This window comes from Taeniopygia guttata, chromosome 20 (assembly GCF_048771995.1).
Source record: "Taeniopygia guttata chromosome 20, bTaeGut7.mat, whole genome shotgun sequence".
NCBI lineage: Eukaryota > Metazoa > Chordata > Aves > Passeriformes > Estrildidae > Taeniopygia > Taeniopygia guttata.
The window spans coordinates 529,540-549,777 of NC_133045.1; the positions used below are offsets into that span (position 1 = coordinate 529,540).

Consider the following 20,238-nt stretch of genomic DNA (forward strand, 5'->3'; position numbering starts at 1 on the left):
ATAGCTCATGACTCTATGGCAGCAAAAAGCTTTATCTTTTTCCAAAGTTACTTAAGTTGTGCGTGTCTGCATTATTCCTTTTGTACAAGTTGAATTAACAATGATAACCCTACCATCTTTATTTCTACAGTTGCTAAACATGCATCATCTTCTAACACCTGTATTTGGCCTCATCATTTATTTCTCCATAGCCATGTTTTCTCATACTGATTCCATACTACCTGAACCATGCAGCTGTGTCAGCCATTTCTGGCCATCTTGATTTAATGAGCTTGGATTTTTTTGACTTTGTTTCAAATATGGAGGAGGAAAAGGACTACTGTTGTTTTAAAACACTATTCTCATTTCTAATTGCTGACATGTGTTTATACATGAGACTGCCACACCAGTTTATAACCTGCATAAATGTTGACCTAACTTCAGCGGTGGTTACCTTTCCTTCTCTTTCTGGACTAGACACACTTTTTCCTTGCTACTGTATGTTTTTCATCCTTCTCAAACAGGCAACCGACATTTTTCTGTCACTGGCCAGTTCCTTTCCCTTCCAAGGGCACATCTCTAGAACAACTCTATTTTATTCTTTTAGCAACTGTCTACAGCTTCATATGTATGCTCTTCTTAAGACTGCACCTGACCATCAGTAACATGATTCAGACCCATCTCTTCAAGTCTGAATCACTTCCATCACAAGCTCTGCTGGAAGGCAAACAACAATGCCACCTCTTCTTTGCTACTTTCCTGACACTTCCCACACATTCCAGCATCTGGTTATTTGTGACATTCAGGACCTTTCTACTGTTATGACAGCTTCATATCCTTTGTTCACAGTATTAATCAAAAGTAGCCTTCGGGGAGGTTACTCCCTGGTCTAGTTCTGAAGACTCCATGAATAGTTTGTTTTTCAAAACAGCTATGAACTAAGCAGCAGAATCACATCCCTCAGCCTCATTCCAGCACACCCACCTGAAGAACACACATACAACTATAGCCAAATCCAAGCAACACACATTCCCTGACACAAAACGTCTTTCTTCATGAGCACATACGCTGTAAAAACGCTGCTGCCATCTTTATAATGTGTCCCCCAATACAGTCCTAATAACCTTCCTGCCCCTTGTAAAGCTCTGGTTTTTCTACAGGGGTCAATCCCCTTCCATTTCTGAGCCTGCCATTTTTAATAGTCAACACATATACTACAGTACAATATACAAATCCCCACTAGCACAGAAAATAGTGAAGAGATGAAGGTTTGGGGTGAAAACCAGCAAATTTGGAAAAAACATGCAAAGTGAATCACACCCAACCAAATTGTGATATATTGTCATTAGTAACTTGCTTATGGTTTTGCAGTGTTTTAGTTTGTAAAAAATGCTGCAATACCTAATTTTAAAAGACAAAAAAAACAGTTAAATACCTCTTGTCTCAAGTTTATGAAGTAATTTTAAATATATAGGTCATAATTTCTTACCTGTCACAGCTCCAAAGGCCAAAGATCCACTCATCTGCAGAGCCTGCTGTGCAGCTGGAGGAATCTGCAAACCAGTACCTGGAACAGAACACAGAGAGACCTTGGAGCAAGCCTTTCATTCAGTTAGGGATGCAGTAACAGAAGTATCAGGAATCTTCCTGTTGTCAATCAAAAGATAAAAAAATGCTATGCATTTAAATGTTTCATATGTTTATCCTAACAGCTCTGTGGAATGTTTTAATTAAAATTCTGCAAACTTCTTCACATACTTGTTATCCAACATTGCACACACCTTCTGCAAGTCTTGCCATCAACTGAAGGCGACCAGTTGTCCCCAAATCAATTCCAGTCCGTTCCAACTCATCACTGTCCAAAAATGAGCTAGCACTGGAAGCATCAGTACGCTCAGTTACATGTCCTACTTTCATTGGCCTCCCAGCCAGCTCAAATCCATTGAGTTGTTCCAGGGCTTTTTTGGCACACTCAGAGTCTGAGAACTGTAGATTGGAAAAACAGAAATTCAGTAATACTTGCCTACAGGATTCAGAAAAGCTTCTGCTATCTGTAGTATCCACAATTACGCAAATAGAAGAAACTCTTTAAGACAATAGAAGAAAATATAAGAAACTCTATAAGCTAATGTACATGTGCTCAGAATTTTTCATTTAAACCAAATACACGTGTTTTGGTATTTACTTTCTCATAATTAAGTACTATATATTCAAATATATTGCTGAAGTTATAGCATCAAGATACTGCAATCAACAAAAGTCATGGTTGTGGTTCTCTTTCAAGAGTGATACTCAATTCCTTTGTAACCTTACAACTGCCATGGTATTTACAAGTTATTCCTAAACAGATGTTCTGCTTTTGATGCTGCGAAACATCAAAATGAACATACAAACATTTTATCAGTGTTAAAATCATCAAGTATGAACTATATAGTATGTTTGGTTTAATTTGTGTCCATGTGCCAGAGGTCCCAGCTGAGACTTTTTTCCCCATGACAAATTGCCAGGTCAGTTAAGAAACTCAAGTTCACTAAACTGTGTACCTGAGGGTAAAGAGGAAAGATGTTTTCAACTGAAAGTTTCAGCCCCTATAATTTTATTTCCCCTAAAAACCTCAAATTCAATAATTTTCAGTTATAAAAAACACCGGTCTTTAGTAGTGTCTTTGTCTGCAGAAGACAGCATTTGTTTTTGCAGGCACTGACTACAGAGAAAACTATTCCCATCTAAACATATTCACTACTCATTCTCAATATGCAGACAACCATCAGAAACAAAGAAAAAAGCCAGTGCTGTATCCTGCAACATGATACTTCTGAAATGAGATACATAGTTATCAAGTAGCAATTTAGTACCTCCTATGCCTGTGTAACAAATTTAGATTATGCTTAGTTCATTATGTTTATACTGCTACTATATAACAACACAGACATACACAGGAAGGTTCACATACAGCTATACTCTCCTACACAGGAAGATCACACTCAGAAATCATCCTAGAAACCTAAGAATTCTAGTCATACCGTAATGAATCCATATCCTTTTGAGCGTCCAGTTTCACTGTCCATCATGAGCTGAATACTTTCAATCTAAAGATAAGAATAAAGCTATTTATTAAAAAACATTTTGGAACACACCCCAAGATACCAGAACACAACATGAAAACATCCCTGTCAAATACACATACGTGAATGTGAAACTTTTTAAAAATTAGTTTCTTATTCCTTCCCAAAATTTCAAAATTAGTATACAGACACCTAAGTAAGTACTTGGATAGTAAGAGAAGCAGGTAAACATGAGGGTTTTGAGCTCATTTACGGGTAGAGGCTTGATGCAGAATTCTGGCAGAATAAGCATGCAGACATGATCAGATTGTAAGTGAAACACACTTCATATGCTGAGAAACTGTTTTACAAAAAAAGAAAAGCAGTATGCCTGACTGACAAAGGTCTTTAAGAAAAACCTGTGTATTTTAATAACTATTGGTACATGGGAACTCCTAGAAGTTTACCGTTACTGAATTTAAAACACATCACTGAGTTACCCATTAGCCATAAAGTAGCATGGGGGGGACTGGAGTATATGGAAGAAGTAAAGATCTTCACAGGTCTCCATGTAAGCCTCCTAAACTACCTTAATCCTACTGCCAGACCTTGATGGAAGAAAAAAAACCCAAACCACCAGAAGAGCAGCCATGTACATTAAGATTTAATCAACTGCAGCAATTTTCCAGGGTTTTGTGCAAGAGATTTAAAGGGACAGGCATACTGATTCTGAATAAAGCATGTGAAAAGCATATATGTATATGAGGCAGAGTTCATACCCAAACACTGTAGGCAAAAACCTCAAACATTAACTGGCTTCTTTTTACCCATTAAGAAGCATACTGAATATCTAACTTTTCCCCTATGTAAATGATATATACACCAGTAGGGCTAATGTATTGTAACTCCACAGGAAACTTCTAGTTTTATCTGCTCACTGCCATAATTCTCTCTACATAACCTTACTACTGTGCTGCATCCTGCTGCCCAATGATCAGGAGTGAGAATGGGCCCAACTCAGAGCTGTAAAGGACATACTGCTATAGTTTATGGTCTTAACATCAGCTAAAGCTGCAGCAAAAAGTCATCTGAAACAGATGACAGTACTATTCTGAGACCTCAGCCCAGTTCTGCTTTTTGTGCTTTAACCCTTGAAATGGGGCTCCCATTCACAATCCTGAAAGGGAAAGATACAAGCTGCCAGAGCAGGATACAACACAGAGAATTTGTCTGGTTTCAAGGTTTTTGTTTTTTTTTTTCCCTGCTCCTTAATTTCAGGTATTCATTGAATTCTGAACTTTCTAAGACCAGCTGTTCAAATTCACTGGACACCACCACAAATCTAAATTCTCTTTTCCAACACTACCCACATACCTAAGACCTGTGAATGCATGGGCACAGCAGTGCAAGAAAAAGAAAACCACAAGTGTTTTGTGAGTATGAAGTTGAATTATTTCCAGAAGCTGCCATGGCTCTACAACTAACCTAGATTTTTCAAATAAACTACTCTAACACAACACACCAAATTAAAGTTTACCCTGCCAAATGGCTCGAAGATTCCTCGAAGCATATCTTCAGTTATATTGAAGTGTAATGATCCCACATAGAGCCTCATAGGACCAGCACTGCCCTTCTGCAGATTATTTGCCATTGCTGCTGCTCTGTTTTTCTCTGCCTAAGAAGGAAATGAAAATTCACCTTCAATAAGATATTAATAAAAAACCCCTAACATAAGAAGTAAATATCTCTCATACCTAAATGACAAGATTCACCAAACATACAGAAGCTGTTGCATGATCTGCAGTCTATTCATCAGACTTGAATTTAAGAGCTACAAAACCCAAGCCCATGACCAAGTACAGAGACAAGATACTCCAAAAGCTGAAGTTGTTCAAACTGAACAGCTTCATGCAGAATTCTGGCTTCTGCCTAGTAGATTATCTGGAAAGCATACAAAATACAGCCTTTACTTCTCTAACACTATTAACAATTTCTTTACTGTTACTTGCTTAAGATCTGTATTTTCCTAATGCCTTTACACAACTCCTGTTATCTAAGGGAAACCAAAGTCCATTAAATAATTATTCTTGTTAAGGTTTTCCAAACATTCAGTGGTAGCCAAATTTTCAAACATTAATTTTCTCCTCAAAATACAAGAGGCATAACTCTGCATGAACAAAAATGAGGTTTACAATTCCGTACCTGTGATGCCTGTACTATGATAGGTACACCCAGGACTCTCTGTCCAGTCAGTCCTATTGCCAGGGGCACTGAACTAACATCAACAAATTCAACATAAGCAATCCCCTTTGAACGTCTGGAATTTCTATCTGAAATCATTCGCACATCTCGAACCTAAAAGGCAACAACAGTATGGAAATATTTTAGAGAAAGAGGAAAAAACCCAATGCAGCCTATTTCGCTGACACATACTAAGAATTATTTATCAAGCCAACACCTTTAATTCTACAGCAGCATACGCCTTTTGTAACAAACATATCCCAGAGGCAAGCTAGCATTAAAGCCACTGTTTTGTTTTGTTTTGTATGTGACAGAACTTGCAGCACTCTAATGCTTTATACCAGAACCTTACAGCTGACAGACTAAATTAAGTTTTTTCCAACTTAGAAGTTACATGAATTTTCAAATGATACTACAACTGACCGACCATTCTGAAAAAAGAAGAAAATACGAAAAATGAAGTTGTTTGAGTCAGAATTGCATCAATATGTTTTGCACTGCATTACATGAACAAGCAACTACTAAGAAACTACATTTTCATGTTCAAATCTTTTAATAATCAGTTCACCATTAATCCCTCTTTGCACAGGTACAGGAAGCTCCAGAAAGCCACATGCTTACAATTCCAAAAAACTATCAAACCTGTACTAAGTTGTACTAGGACAGCTTGAGGCAAAATCCAGGACAATTTTAACTTCCTTATCAATTACCTTCCCTACTGTAGAGAAAAATTCTTCCAGGTCTCTCGGTCGGATTCTTGCAGCCAACTGCATGCAGAACACTGTTCGAGCATCCCTCTCTTCAGGGGTAAGATTATCAATAGGTTCTCTGTAAAGAGTAAAGTTCAGCTAAAAAATCAAGTGAATTAAAATAACTCATCTCTGGACCACACATGATACACTAAACAATCAGTACTTCACAGTCTGATAGGAAAAAAAAAATGCCTGTTGTATTAAAAAAAAAAGGCAGAGTAAAGAACTGAAGGGAGTACCAAACATTAACATGTTAAGTTATAAGTTGAATTTCCTATTTCAACTGTGAGCATCAAGTATGACTGGAAAATTCTATTTTATGTGCAAAAGCATAAACCGAGGTACCATTTTGCTGCTGTCTAGAACAGGTACCAGGTACAACCATGGAGCTTAATGTCCTTTTCACGAAAAAGATGGAAGAACAAGAACACAAAAGCAAACAGGGCAAACTAGCACAGACCAGCTCTCCAAATTCTCAGACAAGTAGTGTGGGCTAGGCTTTACCAACTCACATCTTCCATTTACCCAGCCACTTTGGAATCACTACAGCCACTGCATAAAACAAGACTGACATCAATGTAAATAGAACTCTCGGTCCCCACGTCATAGCTCCAGCTTGTTAATAGTGAATTACTTTGATCCTTGACACATTAAGAACTAGAATAATTTTATTTCAATACTGAACTATTAGCTGAAATTAGATGCACCACTGTTAACATATTAGAGCTTCAAATCTAAAAAAATCTGACTTGTACTCAAGTACAAGTTACATAGGAAGTAGCATGGTGGATCCTGGATTGAGCTTCTATCCATGTTGTATGCATTTTTATTAAATTAATCACACAGATATTAATCACTTAGAAAACACAATAAAAATTTAAACCTAATTATCTCAGTAAGAGTTTGCCAGTCATTGAAAAACAAAATGAGATTGGTTAAATTTGACTGCATTAATGTACGAGAATAATCTCATTAGCAGCTATCTAAATCCTATTCCCTTAAATGAGAAGACTAAGAATGGATAAGCAGCTCCTGGATTGCAGAGGCATATAGCTATAGCCTCTCAACAAATAACACTAATAAATACTGGATAGCAAAAAGAAACATTTGTATTTTTCCATTCCATACTCTAGATTATTAAACACAATTTAGCAGAAAAGCTGATTTAAATCACAATTAATGGGGAAAAGATTGAGAATACTGAAACACAAAAAAAACAAACAAATCAAGACTTGTTTTGCAAACTGACATTATTTACAACCCTTTATGACATGGGGAGAAAGCAACATACTACCAATGCTCTTCTCTCACTGGCTTTCTGAATGAATTCCAGCATCACTTACGAGTGATGAGCTAGAGAGCAAGTAGTCATACATTATTTCACCATCACTTTTCCAACTCCAACTGGAAAAAAAACAAACCAACCCAAACACATATAAAAAGTCATACCTAACAGGGCTTTTGTCTTTTCTGAAAGGACTTTTGCTTCTGGAGCGACGTCTGCTAAAAAGAAAGACCAACAAGGTTACAAGAAAACATTCCAATATACCACTCCTAAACAAAACCTATTAATGATGCAATGAAAAACAGAGAAAAGTCAAAAACCTTAATTTGATGCTGTGGGGCAGACCAATCTTCCCTCTGATGGCACTGTTGAATTTTGGACCAGAACTATGGCAAGAGAAAAGACGAGACACCTGAGTACTTTAATTCAACATTTCCTGTCTGTACTCACATTACACTCCAAGCGCTCACCCACCCTTGCCCCTGAACTTGTCAGCATTTCCATTAGCAGCACCCACAGCATGCATAATATTATCAGCTGATTATCAATACATGCAGCACTTCAGACCATAAGGCACAGAATATGATCCCCTCCCACTTTCACCTGCAACACAAAATCCCAGAATATGCAGGACTCTTCATGAGACAGTCAGTCATGGCACAGTTGTATATGCAAACTATTCTAAGCTACAGATACTGTTATAACAATTTTCACCTGTTTTTTTGTCCACGTGCAAGTTCTACATACTGATGACTGCAAAGCATGACATTCAAGGCCTGGAACTTAAGAGTTCTACATACTTCAGAGCTGCATGTCAAGTGGTGCGGCAGGATTACTTGCTCGAGTAACATTTTAAAATCAAAAGTTCCATGAAATTTAAGGTGCAAGAGCAAACCAAAGTGGCTCCCTGCAGACACCTGAAAGGGACACCTTCACTAATGATATTTTGGTTCTAACCACTTAAGTGCTGCAAATATGTAAATGAAGCTTCCTTAAAATTCCTAATGGCCATCAAACCACAGAAGCAGTGAACCCAGCAGTCAGCTGTATACAGACACAACCACAAAAGGAATCCAATCTCTTCACTGAATCTAATTTAATTCTCAAGGCATCACAGAGTCTCTTAGAACATACTGCAATCTGCCCTTTGCTTCTATGTTAAGGACAGTCCTTTTGCTAGTTAATTGAGCACCCAGGAACAAAGTGTGACATGAGCACTTAAGATTCGTCCTATCGTGCTCTCCCTGAATTTGATCTCCTGGTAGAGTTGTTCAAAAGGCAAAGAACAACACCTGTTAACATTCTTCCTGTATCTTCACCAAGCGCAGAGGCACTGCTGCACAGACTGAATGCTGTGCACTGGGCTTTGGCTTTTCATGTGTACACAATTGATTCTTTCTGCTGCTGCTACAAATTGATGTAAAACACCCCAAAAGACACAGTGGGCTGAAAACATTAAGTAGGCTTTCACTAAATCCATTTGGACAAGCAATTTGTCTGAAAAACGTCTTCTTGCTCCTCACAGAGCAGAAATGCTTATAGTTAAAACTCAGCATCCACCACAAGGAGGAGGATGCCCATATTTTAAGCATGTCATGACACAGGTGGAAGTAGGGGGCCAAGATCCAAAACCGTGCTGGCCAGGTTAAAGCAAGGGAAATATGTCCCTGTACAACACTGGAAGAAAAAAAGAAAAAAGGCCATTTAGAAACTACTTATGAAGAGAAGATAACTACTTACTGAGAGAAAATAAGACATAAAACACAGGCACATGTTGAGATAAGATCACAATTGATCAAAACTAGACTTTTTTTTTCCTAGGATAAATTACGTCCTTTCCTGCTCAAGTCCAGACAAATTATTGCTGGGAGTGTCCATTCAGGTTCTTCAGTATCTATGGAATGACTGCCAAAAGACGCATCTGGAAATACTGGTACTAATTTCAGAGGCTGCCTTCTAATCAGACACGGGACTACCTTGCACCCATCAGATGTAAAACATGGTGCTCTCCATTTTAATTCAAATGCAGCCAGACAAACCAATTGAAGTGACTCCAGAACACTAACATGCAGACCAACTAAACAATAATAAATAGTTAAGACCATGAGTTTTCAAGGAAATGGTGAAAGAAATATTGTAAGTATTCATCTAAATCTAATGAATAACCAAACTAAAACACAAACGACTGAGAAATAACAGTTTTCAAATACATGCACAAAGTGGGAGTGCGGATGGAGGGAAGAGGAAAAAAGGGCAGGGAAAACCCACAACCCACTGCAACTCCAAAAATCTCCATTTCCCTTATTGACTAGTACTATCTTATTCACAGAACTCCATGAAACCAACATTAAGAAATCCCAGACCACTGGAACAGACCAAGCAGAAAGCTGCCTATGGCAAGGTGAGAGCACAAATTACCTTCTCAAAATCAACAGTATACCCTTTTCAACAATATTCTCCCTGTGTTTTTCTAAGAAGACTTGCTTGTAAAGCTGTAGATCTCAAGTAAAGTTTCTTCATTGCTTCTACTGTCTCTACAATTGTTGCCCAGTTCCTGCTAACCTGTACGGAAACACCAAGTCACAAACCATTATTCTCCATGTCTAGGAGCTACCTTTGTAAGCCAAAGTTCTGTGTGCAGCCAAAGCACACACTTCCACAAAACCTACGAGATGCCACGTGGCCCAACAATGGTCAAGTCAGAAGAAAGCCAGCAAATGATCAGCTTTTACCTACTCATTCATATTCAAGATGCCAACAAAAAAATGTCGGACAAAGCAAACTTTGGCTAACAAAGTCCAGGAGAATCACAAGGAACTTTCAGTCATCATTGTAATAAACCTGTTTTCCTAACAGCTTTGTCTAAATTTGTGGTTTCAGAATAGAAACAGATGGTCTACGTGACTTCTACTTTATGTTAGCAGCAGCTGGCACTTGCCCAGCACATGTCTAAGCAAGGCTACTCAGTCAAGTTCTTTCTCCTAACAGACCTAATGATACAGCTATGTAACACTTAAGGGACAACATATGTGAAAAGACCATGAGAAAAAAATCCCTGTGAACACTAAGCAATGCAAGACAGTCACCTAATTTTAACCCGATTTTTAAAAATTAAAGCATTTAACCACGATTAACCACATTTCTAGCCTAAAGTGAGAAACTTGAAGTTTTCAGGTTGTCTGTAGCACTCTCCTTTCCTTTTCCTTCAGAACTGACTAAACTTTTTTCTCACTATTGCTGAGATGCCTCCTAATTGCTCCCAGCAGCAAAATCATCTCAGTTTACAGATAATCAGCTTAAAAATGAGCCTTTACAAAGCCCGTAAGAAAGATCACAAGGAGGAGGAAGAGTAAAAAATAAGATAAAATAGAAGCCATTAAGCAATTTTATCTAGATACTGCAGTCAGTTACAACCCTGTAGCAGTAACTCCAACCCAAAACTACCCAAACAGCCTCACAAGGAGAGATTCCAGAAATAGATGCTCCAGCCAGAAAAAGTACTCTGGCAGTCACTTTTGAAACACTGAACTTACGCCACTGATACAGAGACAACTTCTTCAAATAAAAGCTCAATATATGTAGATCCAAAGGTGCCTGGTGATGCAGGAGGCTTTATCACAAAAGTTTTCATCTCCCTGAAATTAAGCATCTGTAATACACATTTAAAGGTGGGTTCCTACATTTTAAGAGCCTTGAACAGGAACTCTTCACAATCCCTTCTCTTTCACACATTTAGAGCCAAAACTAGAAGTCTGGAATCACATTAGCATGTTTATCATTTTAACAGGACCATTCATCATCTACAATTGAATGAAGCAACTGCTTGCTGACTGCCATCAGTCAACACCAAAGCTTCTGGGACACATGTGCTTGCCCTACAAAAAATTTCCACAAAACCATCTAAAGACACTAGAATTCTACCTGGTTAAATGAAAGCAACAATTTGCCAGCTGAAGCAGTGAACAAACTATCAAATGAATAAGGACAACTATGTACCCTCAGAGCACACTACATTATCTCTGCTTCTTGTTCGCTGCGTCTCAACACCAGAGCAATCATCCAGAACAGCTATGGGAGAGTGTCAGGATAGCAAAAAAGACCCCTCAAAATTACTTATCTCTCTGGATAACGTATCTCAGTGCATTAAAACAGGCATGGGTTATTGTAGTAACATCAATACTTTCAACCTCTACTTGCAGAAATTATTTTGGAAGACTAGGACACTGGAACTCCCAAATTTCTCCAGGTGAAAAGCCTTCTCACTCAGTGACAACAAGAAAAACAAAGAATAAAACCCTCCAACAGAGCTGGAAGAATGCAGCAACTCCCAACTACAAGATGAAACAAAGGACATCCTCTCCACACAACACTGCACTGGAGGGAAGGATAACAGCAAGCTCCATATACAGAAGGCTGAAGTTTTTGATCAAGGTCCTCTGTACCTTGAGCCACAACAGTGGCACTGGCATAACCCAACCAGCTACTGTAATCTTACACATGCAATAGAATTGTAGGAAAACAACTCTGCACTGCTGAAATCTTGACAACTGAAGTCTAGAGCAGTGTGCAGAAGCTCTGATACTCAAGACAAAGGAAAAGCAGGGCTGATATATTATGATCCCTACATACACAAGACTGATGATGCACAGGATGCCACTGCACCTTAGAGGAGCCAGGAACTGCAGCAGGTTTTCATTACGAAAATGCCAACATCCAGGTGACTTAGCAGAGTGAGATCCTGAGACCTCAGGAAGTTTGTAGTACAAGAGTACAAAAAGCCTCAAGAAGAACATTCATGTTCATAAAATTGCACAAGCCTACAATTTAGCAGAAGGTAAATACTCTGCTCAAACATCTTGAGAGATTTCTCTATCATGGATGGCATTATATGTCATGATTAAAAAAATACATCCTTTTCAAATGCCTTCTTTCAACATGATCTTGCATTTCAAGATTTGACATCAGAGATGAGACTTGGACAACAGCAGAGACAAACAACAGCCTCAGGTAATCAATGACAGTAGAGCATACAGCCCAGTTCTCACTGAGTTTCTGCAGAAAGAGGAGATGGGAAGCAAAGGGGAGAGCCATGGTACAAAACATCAGAAATTATACTGATGAAAAAATAGCTTTTGAGAATTGATTTACAAATGCCTGGAACTACCTATTACTGGAGTTTTATCAAGCTAAATAGCTGAGTGCAACAAAAGAATTCTTGTCAGCCTCTAAACGAGTCTGAGAAAAAAGCAGGGCAAACTTGCAACACATGGGCATTGCTAAGACAAGATGCTCCAGTCTGGATGCATAAACATGGAATATATTTATGTGAATATCCATTTATGGAGTTAATGTTCAAGAACAGCAAGACAGTAAAAATCTTTAGTAATACCTAAAAAAAACAGGAGTATGAGCCTGTAACCAAATTAACAGACTACTATTAATTTTTTGACAGTTAAACCATCAAGTTCATATACTTTAAATACTCAGGACATGGAGAGAATTTGGTTGCTATATTGATTTTGTGATAAACTTAAGTTTTCCACTCAGTACACATTCTTTCATTTGCTTAACCATCTCTGTGTTTGGCCAAGAATGAAAACTAGAAAAGGAATATTACTATCTTCTTTTACACTCTGTATTTACTAACATTCTTCAAACTTAACATCTCACTTTCTTTTCTATGATAATTATTGACCAATTTAGAAAGCAGAGAGTGAAACTTTAGCCTTTCACACTGTAACGAAGCAGCACACATGCAACTCTGAACAAATAACCTACTAAGGACTTCTATAGCGGCCTCTGAATCTGCGCTCTCTACTCCTAGACCGGCTGCGTCTGCGTTCTTTGCTTCTGCTCCGTTTCCTTTCCCGGCTTCTGCTCTTTTTCCGTTCCCGATCTCGGCTCCGCTTGCGTTCCTTACTTCTGCTCCTCTTTCTGTCATGGCTTCGACTTCGGCTCTTGCTCTTTTTTCTCCTGACAAAGAAAAGTGCAACTTCAGTTACACACATAGTTCAGTGTTATTTACCCCACATTCCACAGTTTCTCTGATGTCACAGACACTGATGGGAAAAGTTTGTACCTGTTGGTATTTATACTTTTTATTGTTAAATGGGTGGTTAAGCATGTCAACAATCTCCTTTCATGAGCCACATGAAGTCTGCAACAGCACATTTTTATTTCAAATTTTTTAATTGCTAGAGAATGCTTTCAGAAGAGTAAAAGGACTAAAAACCCACTTCCTGGGTTAGACCTAGTACACAGCAGTTGCAATACTTCATCTGGTGTTCAAACATATGTCGTGATTTTAAGAATAAATTATATAGCAAAGTAAAACAAAACACAACAAAAATAGAAAGAAAGAGGCAAGTCTGGGGGAAAGGAAGGTAGTTTCCACTTAATAGTCCCTGCCAATACTCTTTAACATGCTGCTTAAGAGTTTAGCTTCCTACTTGCTACTCCCACTCATAAGCCACTTGCTTTCTTAAGTCAATAGCTGTTAGAGGTTTGGGGCAAACTGCAGATTTTTTAAACTTTACCAATTTACTTAGAAAATTGAATCTTCTAAAATCTGTATGTCAATTATACCTCATATTTGAAAAATATGTACAGTAAGCAACTGTTCCATTACTGCATTTGGATTGTTCACAAATTTCTTCCTCCATCTCAGCCTCAGACCACCAAAGCTTAGTCTCCTAGTTTCTAAAATATATCTGTATGTACATATATAAAAGATACATGTTAAACAGATGCTCAAGCCATTACTTAAGACAGCTAAATAATCAACTTTGCTGCTAAACTTTCAAAGTTTGAAACATCCTTTGTCACTGAATATTTCCTCATCCTCCTTTTGGGCCTTCTGATTGCAGATATAATCTTTTCTCAACATGGTCACTCATACTCTTAAAAATTCTTTTAAAAGGGCATGTGGGTTACAAAAGATTCATCCCTGTGGCTTTCTGTGACCATGTATAAACTAAGACTTCTAGTCAGTTTCAATTTCTGAAGCAAAAACATCTCTCACCTACCACATCTAACTGAACCTAATTATTAATAGCTTTTATTCTCCAGTCTCCAACTAGGAAGGCCCATTCAAACTATCTTGGTATTTATCTCTGAAGACAAACATTTTGCAATTACGTTTTAAACACATTTTTTTTTCCTTATCTGCCATAATCCATAAGTTTCTTTAATATTTTTGTATGGACAGAGAAGCATCTGCATCAAAACCTGATATTCAGAAGCTTCACAACTTCTGATAGTTCTCTATTTCTGTGTGATGTCATCAGAATCACTTAACCACACTTCCTGCTGTAATGCAGTTTGTGTGGTTAGGCACACACTGTCCCTCTCCTCTAGGATCCATAATTTACCAACATTTTCCCAAGATAAAACCCTAAATCACTCACTATTAAAATAGCTCTGAAAAACATTCCCTGAAGCTCACTATACTGACCAGCACCAGTAACTAGTAACTGCAGTCACTCTTCACCAACGACAGCAGCTGTTCCCTATCCAACAGAGGGAACCTGCTTCGCAGGCAAGGACTTCCAGCAGTCCAGATCCATGCTCTGCCTTCAAACCACAATTAAGCTGGACCTACAGTATAGACATCTAGTAAAAATGCAGATCCTGAATTCTTCCAATTAATAAAATGGACATTTAAGTATGATTTGACAATTACTGAAAGCTGCATATTGTAATTTATTTTTTAAAATGCTGATGTTTGCTGCAGATTTTCCTGACAGTTTGAATCTTACTTCAGTATTTGCCCAACTGAAGTAGGTAAAAAATACCATTTGGACACAATTCAATTATTTAAAGAAAAGCAAGACATCTTGCAAACCCTACATACACCTCTGTCTTCATTGACAGAATACACTGTCACACATCACAAACAAAATAGTTATCTAAAGATTATAAGGAACAAGAATTAATCCAAAATTAACTTCTAGGGCCTAAGAATATTGACAGCAGCTATTTTTGATGGAGTTTTAGAGGTCTCAGTAGTTAGCATGAAAATTATTTTCATTGTATTATTTAGAACACAAATAAAAGGTACAATCAATTTTAGATAATTAGATTCCAACCTAAGTCTGACCTTGAAATGGGATTTATAATTTCCCAAATATTTATAGACTTGAGAAAAAACTTTCTTTGGAGTACTTCAGCACGTCATCTGTATGACTTCAGAAGGTGACAACAGCATACATGCTGACTTCAGTGCATTTCTGTAATACACAGCTAACTTTTTACTGTTTTGTCAACTTTGTAATTTTTCTTTTTACATCAACTACCTCTTCACCAAATTATGCTTGTAAGGTAAGGAATTTATTTTACAGACTACACACCTTTTGGGTATCAGCAGGTGTTCGTTCACACACCCTGGAATTACGCTTCCTGAGAAAGGTGGGCTTATACTTTTGTTTTTAAAAAAACTTGTATTATAAATTTAGATGTCTTCAAAGGGCAGGGAGACGGAGAATAGAGCAAGGCAATTCAAAACCCTAAACCTTTTTAAGGAAGCACTGGTGTCTTTAACTGCTTTCCACTGCTCCAAACCACAATTCTACAACAAATAATTTTTAAAATGCAAAATCCATTGCATAGTTAAAGTAACTAAAAGCATTTAAATATGCTGAATATACTAAGTCTGTATTTTTACCTGATGCTAGGTGAATGTTTCTGCAATTTTGATTACATCACTTGCAAAGGGTATTAACTACATTTGCAAACAAAAGAAAATTTCCAAATTGCTGCAACTGCAAATTTGAAACTTTTTCCAATTACTTCTATAAACACCACTGGAATGGATTCACAAATCCACAAAAACCAGGAGCCTCTACCCAAATATACACAACTGAGAAAATGCTTACTTCTTGCTGCGTTCTTCATGGCCATTGGCACTGCTCAATTTGTTCTCATCCTAAGCAGGGTTGATAGAAGAACATCGTGAGGACGAAGCGGAAATATTTCAAGTGGTCAAAGGGTAATGGGAATAGGAATAAGAAAATAAAAAACAAAAATTTTAATACTAAATTACTTGTTTACAGTTTAATGTGGAAAGCTTTAGAAAATTTAAGTAGGCATGTTTAACCACTTTGCTGCTTAAATTTAAGTCATACAATTACAAAATACAAGACTTACATCATTTAAAAGTGTGTATTAAATTGTAGATACTTCCTTACATGGTTTAGAGAGCAAGTTATCCTGAAGAATTCAGCACTCATGTGACTAAATGTTATTTCTATAAAGTTTAAGAGGAAGTCTGAGGTGTTTGCGAGCCCCTCTGATCAGTACCAAGGCTATATCTCTGCCTAAGCCCCGTGGCTACACTAGCTGCCAGCCACTATTGATTTCCTGTGACCGATGCCATTCCCGAGATCTTCACTCATTTTCGTTGAAGGGTTGTAAGAGCTTGATGTCACCTCTGTCACACATCTTGCCCTGAAGCAAACAGGGATTCACACTGCTTTAGTAACGTCGACTCCCAAGAAAGCCATCAATAATCCACCAGTCCAGCCTAAACATTCCCTATTTCCATACCTGTTTACATGGAAAATATCCATGTTAAGCCAGGGCACAAAAATTTTAACACAACAGTTCACAAATTTCTCTTCAAGATGTAAACATAACTGCTAAATATTACATTAACTAAATATACCACTCAAAACTTACAAATGCTCATCCAAAATTCATGACATGGTTGCAATAAACACTGCAGAACAGACTAACAATAGCTGCTGTATAACTTATATACTGGCTTTACAGTTTAATCACATTGTTTACATCAAAAGTACAATTCCTAGGCAACTTAAAATTATATACATTTATTTCAAAATCAGTGCTAAAGCATGCAGTCTCTTAACACCGCACCACCATCTGGTGGAAAACAAAAAAAGACAGTATTCATTTGCTGCTGGTTTAAGTGAAAGACATCACTAAGCTAATTGATAAAACTTTCAAAGAAAATGTGACATTTCCTAATTAAACAACTAGGACAGAAGAACACAAGAGCTTATTTTAGAATGATACTGCAGACTGTGATATCGTCTTTTACTTGCTAAGAACATTCTATTCAGGGATCCAAGAATTTCTGTAAATTCGTTCACTCAGCAATTGATTTTCATCTGCCCTGTTGAAAGATTAACGCCAGCAGCCTTCTGCATTAAAAGCAAGTCCCATTCTTCTCACACTGAGCAGATTGTTCAAATATTTACTTGCTATGGGACTGGTGAAAAGGTTATTCTTGGAACCCCGCTGTTTTCCCAGACCACTGCATTCACCTTGTTGCTATACCAAGCTAGACTTCAAAATTTTAGAGGAAAAGTTTTAGGATTTTGGTTTTTGGGGTTTTTTTTTGGTTTTGTTTAGTTGGTTTTTGGGTGGATTTCTTTTGTTTTGTTTTGATTGTGTTTGGTGGTTGTTTTTTTTTAACCTAGGGGACCACGGTACAGCGATACGTCACTCAATTACTACCTTATGATTGACAGTTCACACTGGAATCAAAGGTGAATTCATGGGAGTAGAGGTGAGATATCGTTAGGCAAGTCTACAAAGAGAGATAGATGGGCATTTATTCATCACGCTGAAGTGAAACTACTGCACAATATAATTACATTAACAGAATATATAAACTTGAAAGTTACATGTAATGTATGTCCAATAAGATAAATCATGAGGGCTCCAGGGATGTTAGTTTACAGTTCAGCAGTAGTTTCATGAATAATGCTAAATTAAGGTAAACAGGACCTCACTGGCATATTTTTTTCTCACCTTCTTGTAAGGAGCTTCAAGCATTGCTTCAATATCAATATCATCAGCCATTTTTCAGAACACCTGAAAGAAGAAGCAAATTCCACCTGAGTCTGAAAACACCCTTGCGCTTTAAATTCCAAAAGCTTTTGTTTAAGAGGTCATCACTGCATTAGCTCAAATTCACTAAACATTTACAAATTCAGTAGGTATCTGCAACAAAAACTGGAATGAAGTTTTGCCCAATCAGATGGCAATGAATGTGTGCAAAGTAATTATAGCTGCAAAAAACAAAATGTGATTGAACACCATTAGCCAGAGGAAACCCAGAGGCATTCCACGAATTTCTTTCAAAACAAAGAGCACAGCATATTTATAACAGAGAAACACAGCTCTGGTGGCCATCTTGAGAAGTGCTACAGCTTCAGCAAAGCACAGTGAACAATCAGGCAAACCTCTTCACAGCTCCTAGCCTTTGCCACCACCATTTACCAATTTCAGCATGTGGACACCATGGTGCTTTAAGAACTGCAGCCTACTCCATAACAGGGGTGACAGTTAAACATTTATGATTCCAGCACTAAAAGCTACTAAAGCACACACAAAATCCATCCAGTCTGGAACTTCACATCTCAAAACAAAAACATCCACCACACCAGAAAACACTTGACACCACAGACATTTTGGGTTTAGCTGCTCCTCTTATTTTCCAATTTCAACCCCTTAATATAAGTTTATGTTCCCTATACTCTGAATCACTTTGACACTTGCTTTCCTCTCCCTATGCATATATGCTATTAAGCACCCCTCAAGACTCTTGGCATTAAACTTAAGACATTCAACTTCCTCAAATCTCTTAGTGGAAGTTTCTCTTCTTTTTCTTTCTTAAGCTCCAGAATGGCCAGTCCTCTAGATCCAAGCCTGACAGCCCAACACTGAAGATTTGTGTGTGCAAAATAAAAAGGATTTTTAATTATACAGGTTAGTTCTTGCACCTTGTGTACAGGCAGTAGAACTGTGCTGTCCAGAGACTTCGGCAGAATAATGAAAATGCTCTAACACATCAAGATCCTTTACACCAGTCACTTATAATGTCATAACTGAGGATGCTTTACCAAAGCTGCAGCACATCTGACCCTGGCCCAGGGATACCTTCTAGAATAAAACAGCATCCTCAAGCAGGATCACAACACCAGAAGTTCACACTCAATACTTAAGGGAGGCACACTAACCTAATTTTCAAATTGTTGGACTATGATGCTATCGCTTATAGATACAACTGTCCTTCCTTTAAGTGTAATGGCTCAATTATACTACAGTATTTATAGTCAGCTTTTCAAGCCATCTACATACGTGCATGTGATTTAATTCACAGCTGTTCTACCAGTACACAGTATAAATAGTATATCAGTATGATTAAGGGCATGAAAAATGCAAACCCAGAATTCTACCAAAAAATTCCCACCGGTGACAACTCCCACCCAAGATTACATTTCCAGATGTCTAATTTAGCCAACATATCGGACTATACTTAGGGAGGAATTCTTCATCCTGAAGAGGGGTGGCCATAATAGGGACCATCAAATCCTGAATGGCATGCAAAAGTGCAGAGGAAATGACTATTACTGCATTCACCCAAATAATGAGTGACTAAACTATCATCCAGTGGATTCAAAACAATGGTCCTTATTCACAAAACATTTAGCCATTGAACTCGCTGTTGAAGGGCACTGCTGATCCTAACAAAGAAAAACCACATGCAATGTTAAAAAAAAAAAAAAAAAAAAAAACCCCACCAAAAAACAAACCATAAAAGTTTAAAGAAAAAGGTTTTCATAAAACAAAGGCACACCTCGTGACCCTGAACCACAACTAACTAAGTGCACACAGAGAGAACTGTCAATGTGTAATTGCGCTGTTCATTCTTCTTTTGGCATTTACTGCTGGCCACCATCATTGAATCTGCTGAGCTGCACGGACTTTTGGCCTCACCCCAGCAATCTGCAATCTCTGTACTCTTTACAAAACAGTTCCACTGGGACAATACCATGTTATCACAGTACCTTCTCTCTAGGTATAACACAGTCCTGTTGACAGCCCTGCAATGCATGCATGTAATGCATATAATGATACATACAAAGTTGGAAGTATTAAAAAAAAAACAACAACACAAATTAAAGCGCTT

General features: G+C 37.8%; 1 protein-coding gene across 7 annotated transcripts in view; it reads right to left on the reverse strand.

Moving 5' to 3' along the window:
* The window catches only part of RBM39 (RNA binding motif protein 39), a 30,793-nt gene that overhangs the window by 9,198 nt on the left and 1,357 nt on the right, over positions 1 to 20,238 (reverse strand). For 4 of the 7 annotated variants that reach the window (XR_012051600.1, XM_030288845.4, XM_002192200.7 and 1 more), the window contains exons 2-12: positions 18,075 to 18,137; positions 16,175 to 16,224; positions 13,080 to 13,274; positions 7,622 to 7,687; positions 7,466 to 7,519; positions 5,975 to 6,092; positions 5,226 to 5,378; positions 4,561 to 4,698; positions 3,003 to 3,068; positions 1,761 to 1,965; positions 1,469 to 1,546 (exon numbers count right to left, since the gene is read on the reverse strand). Coding sequence is in view for 6 of the 7 variants with exons in the window: in XM_030288845.4 (XP_030144705.1) it covers positions 1,469 to 1,546; positions 1,761 to 1,965; positions 3,003 to 3,068; positions 4,561 to 4,698; positions 5,226 to 5,378; positions 5,975 to 6,092; positions 7,466 to 7,519; positions 7,622 to 7,687; positions 13,080 to 13,274; positions 16,175 to 16,224; positions 18,075 to 18,125 (1,174 nt within the window). In the remaining variant the exon portion in view is untranslated. Of the gene's footprint in view, positions 1 to 1,468; positions 1,547 to 1,760; positions 1,966 to 3,002; positions 3,069 to 4,560; positions 4,699 to 5,225; positions 5,379 to 5,974; positions 6,093 to 7,465; positions 7,520 to 7,621; positions 7,688 to 13,079; positions 13,275 to 16,174; positions 16,225 to 17,777; positions 18,138 to 20,238 lie in introns of all 7 variants that reach the window. The other 3 variants (XM_072917202.1, XM_012570151.4, XM_041720254.2) reach the window with 3 other exon arrangements.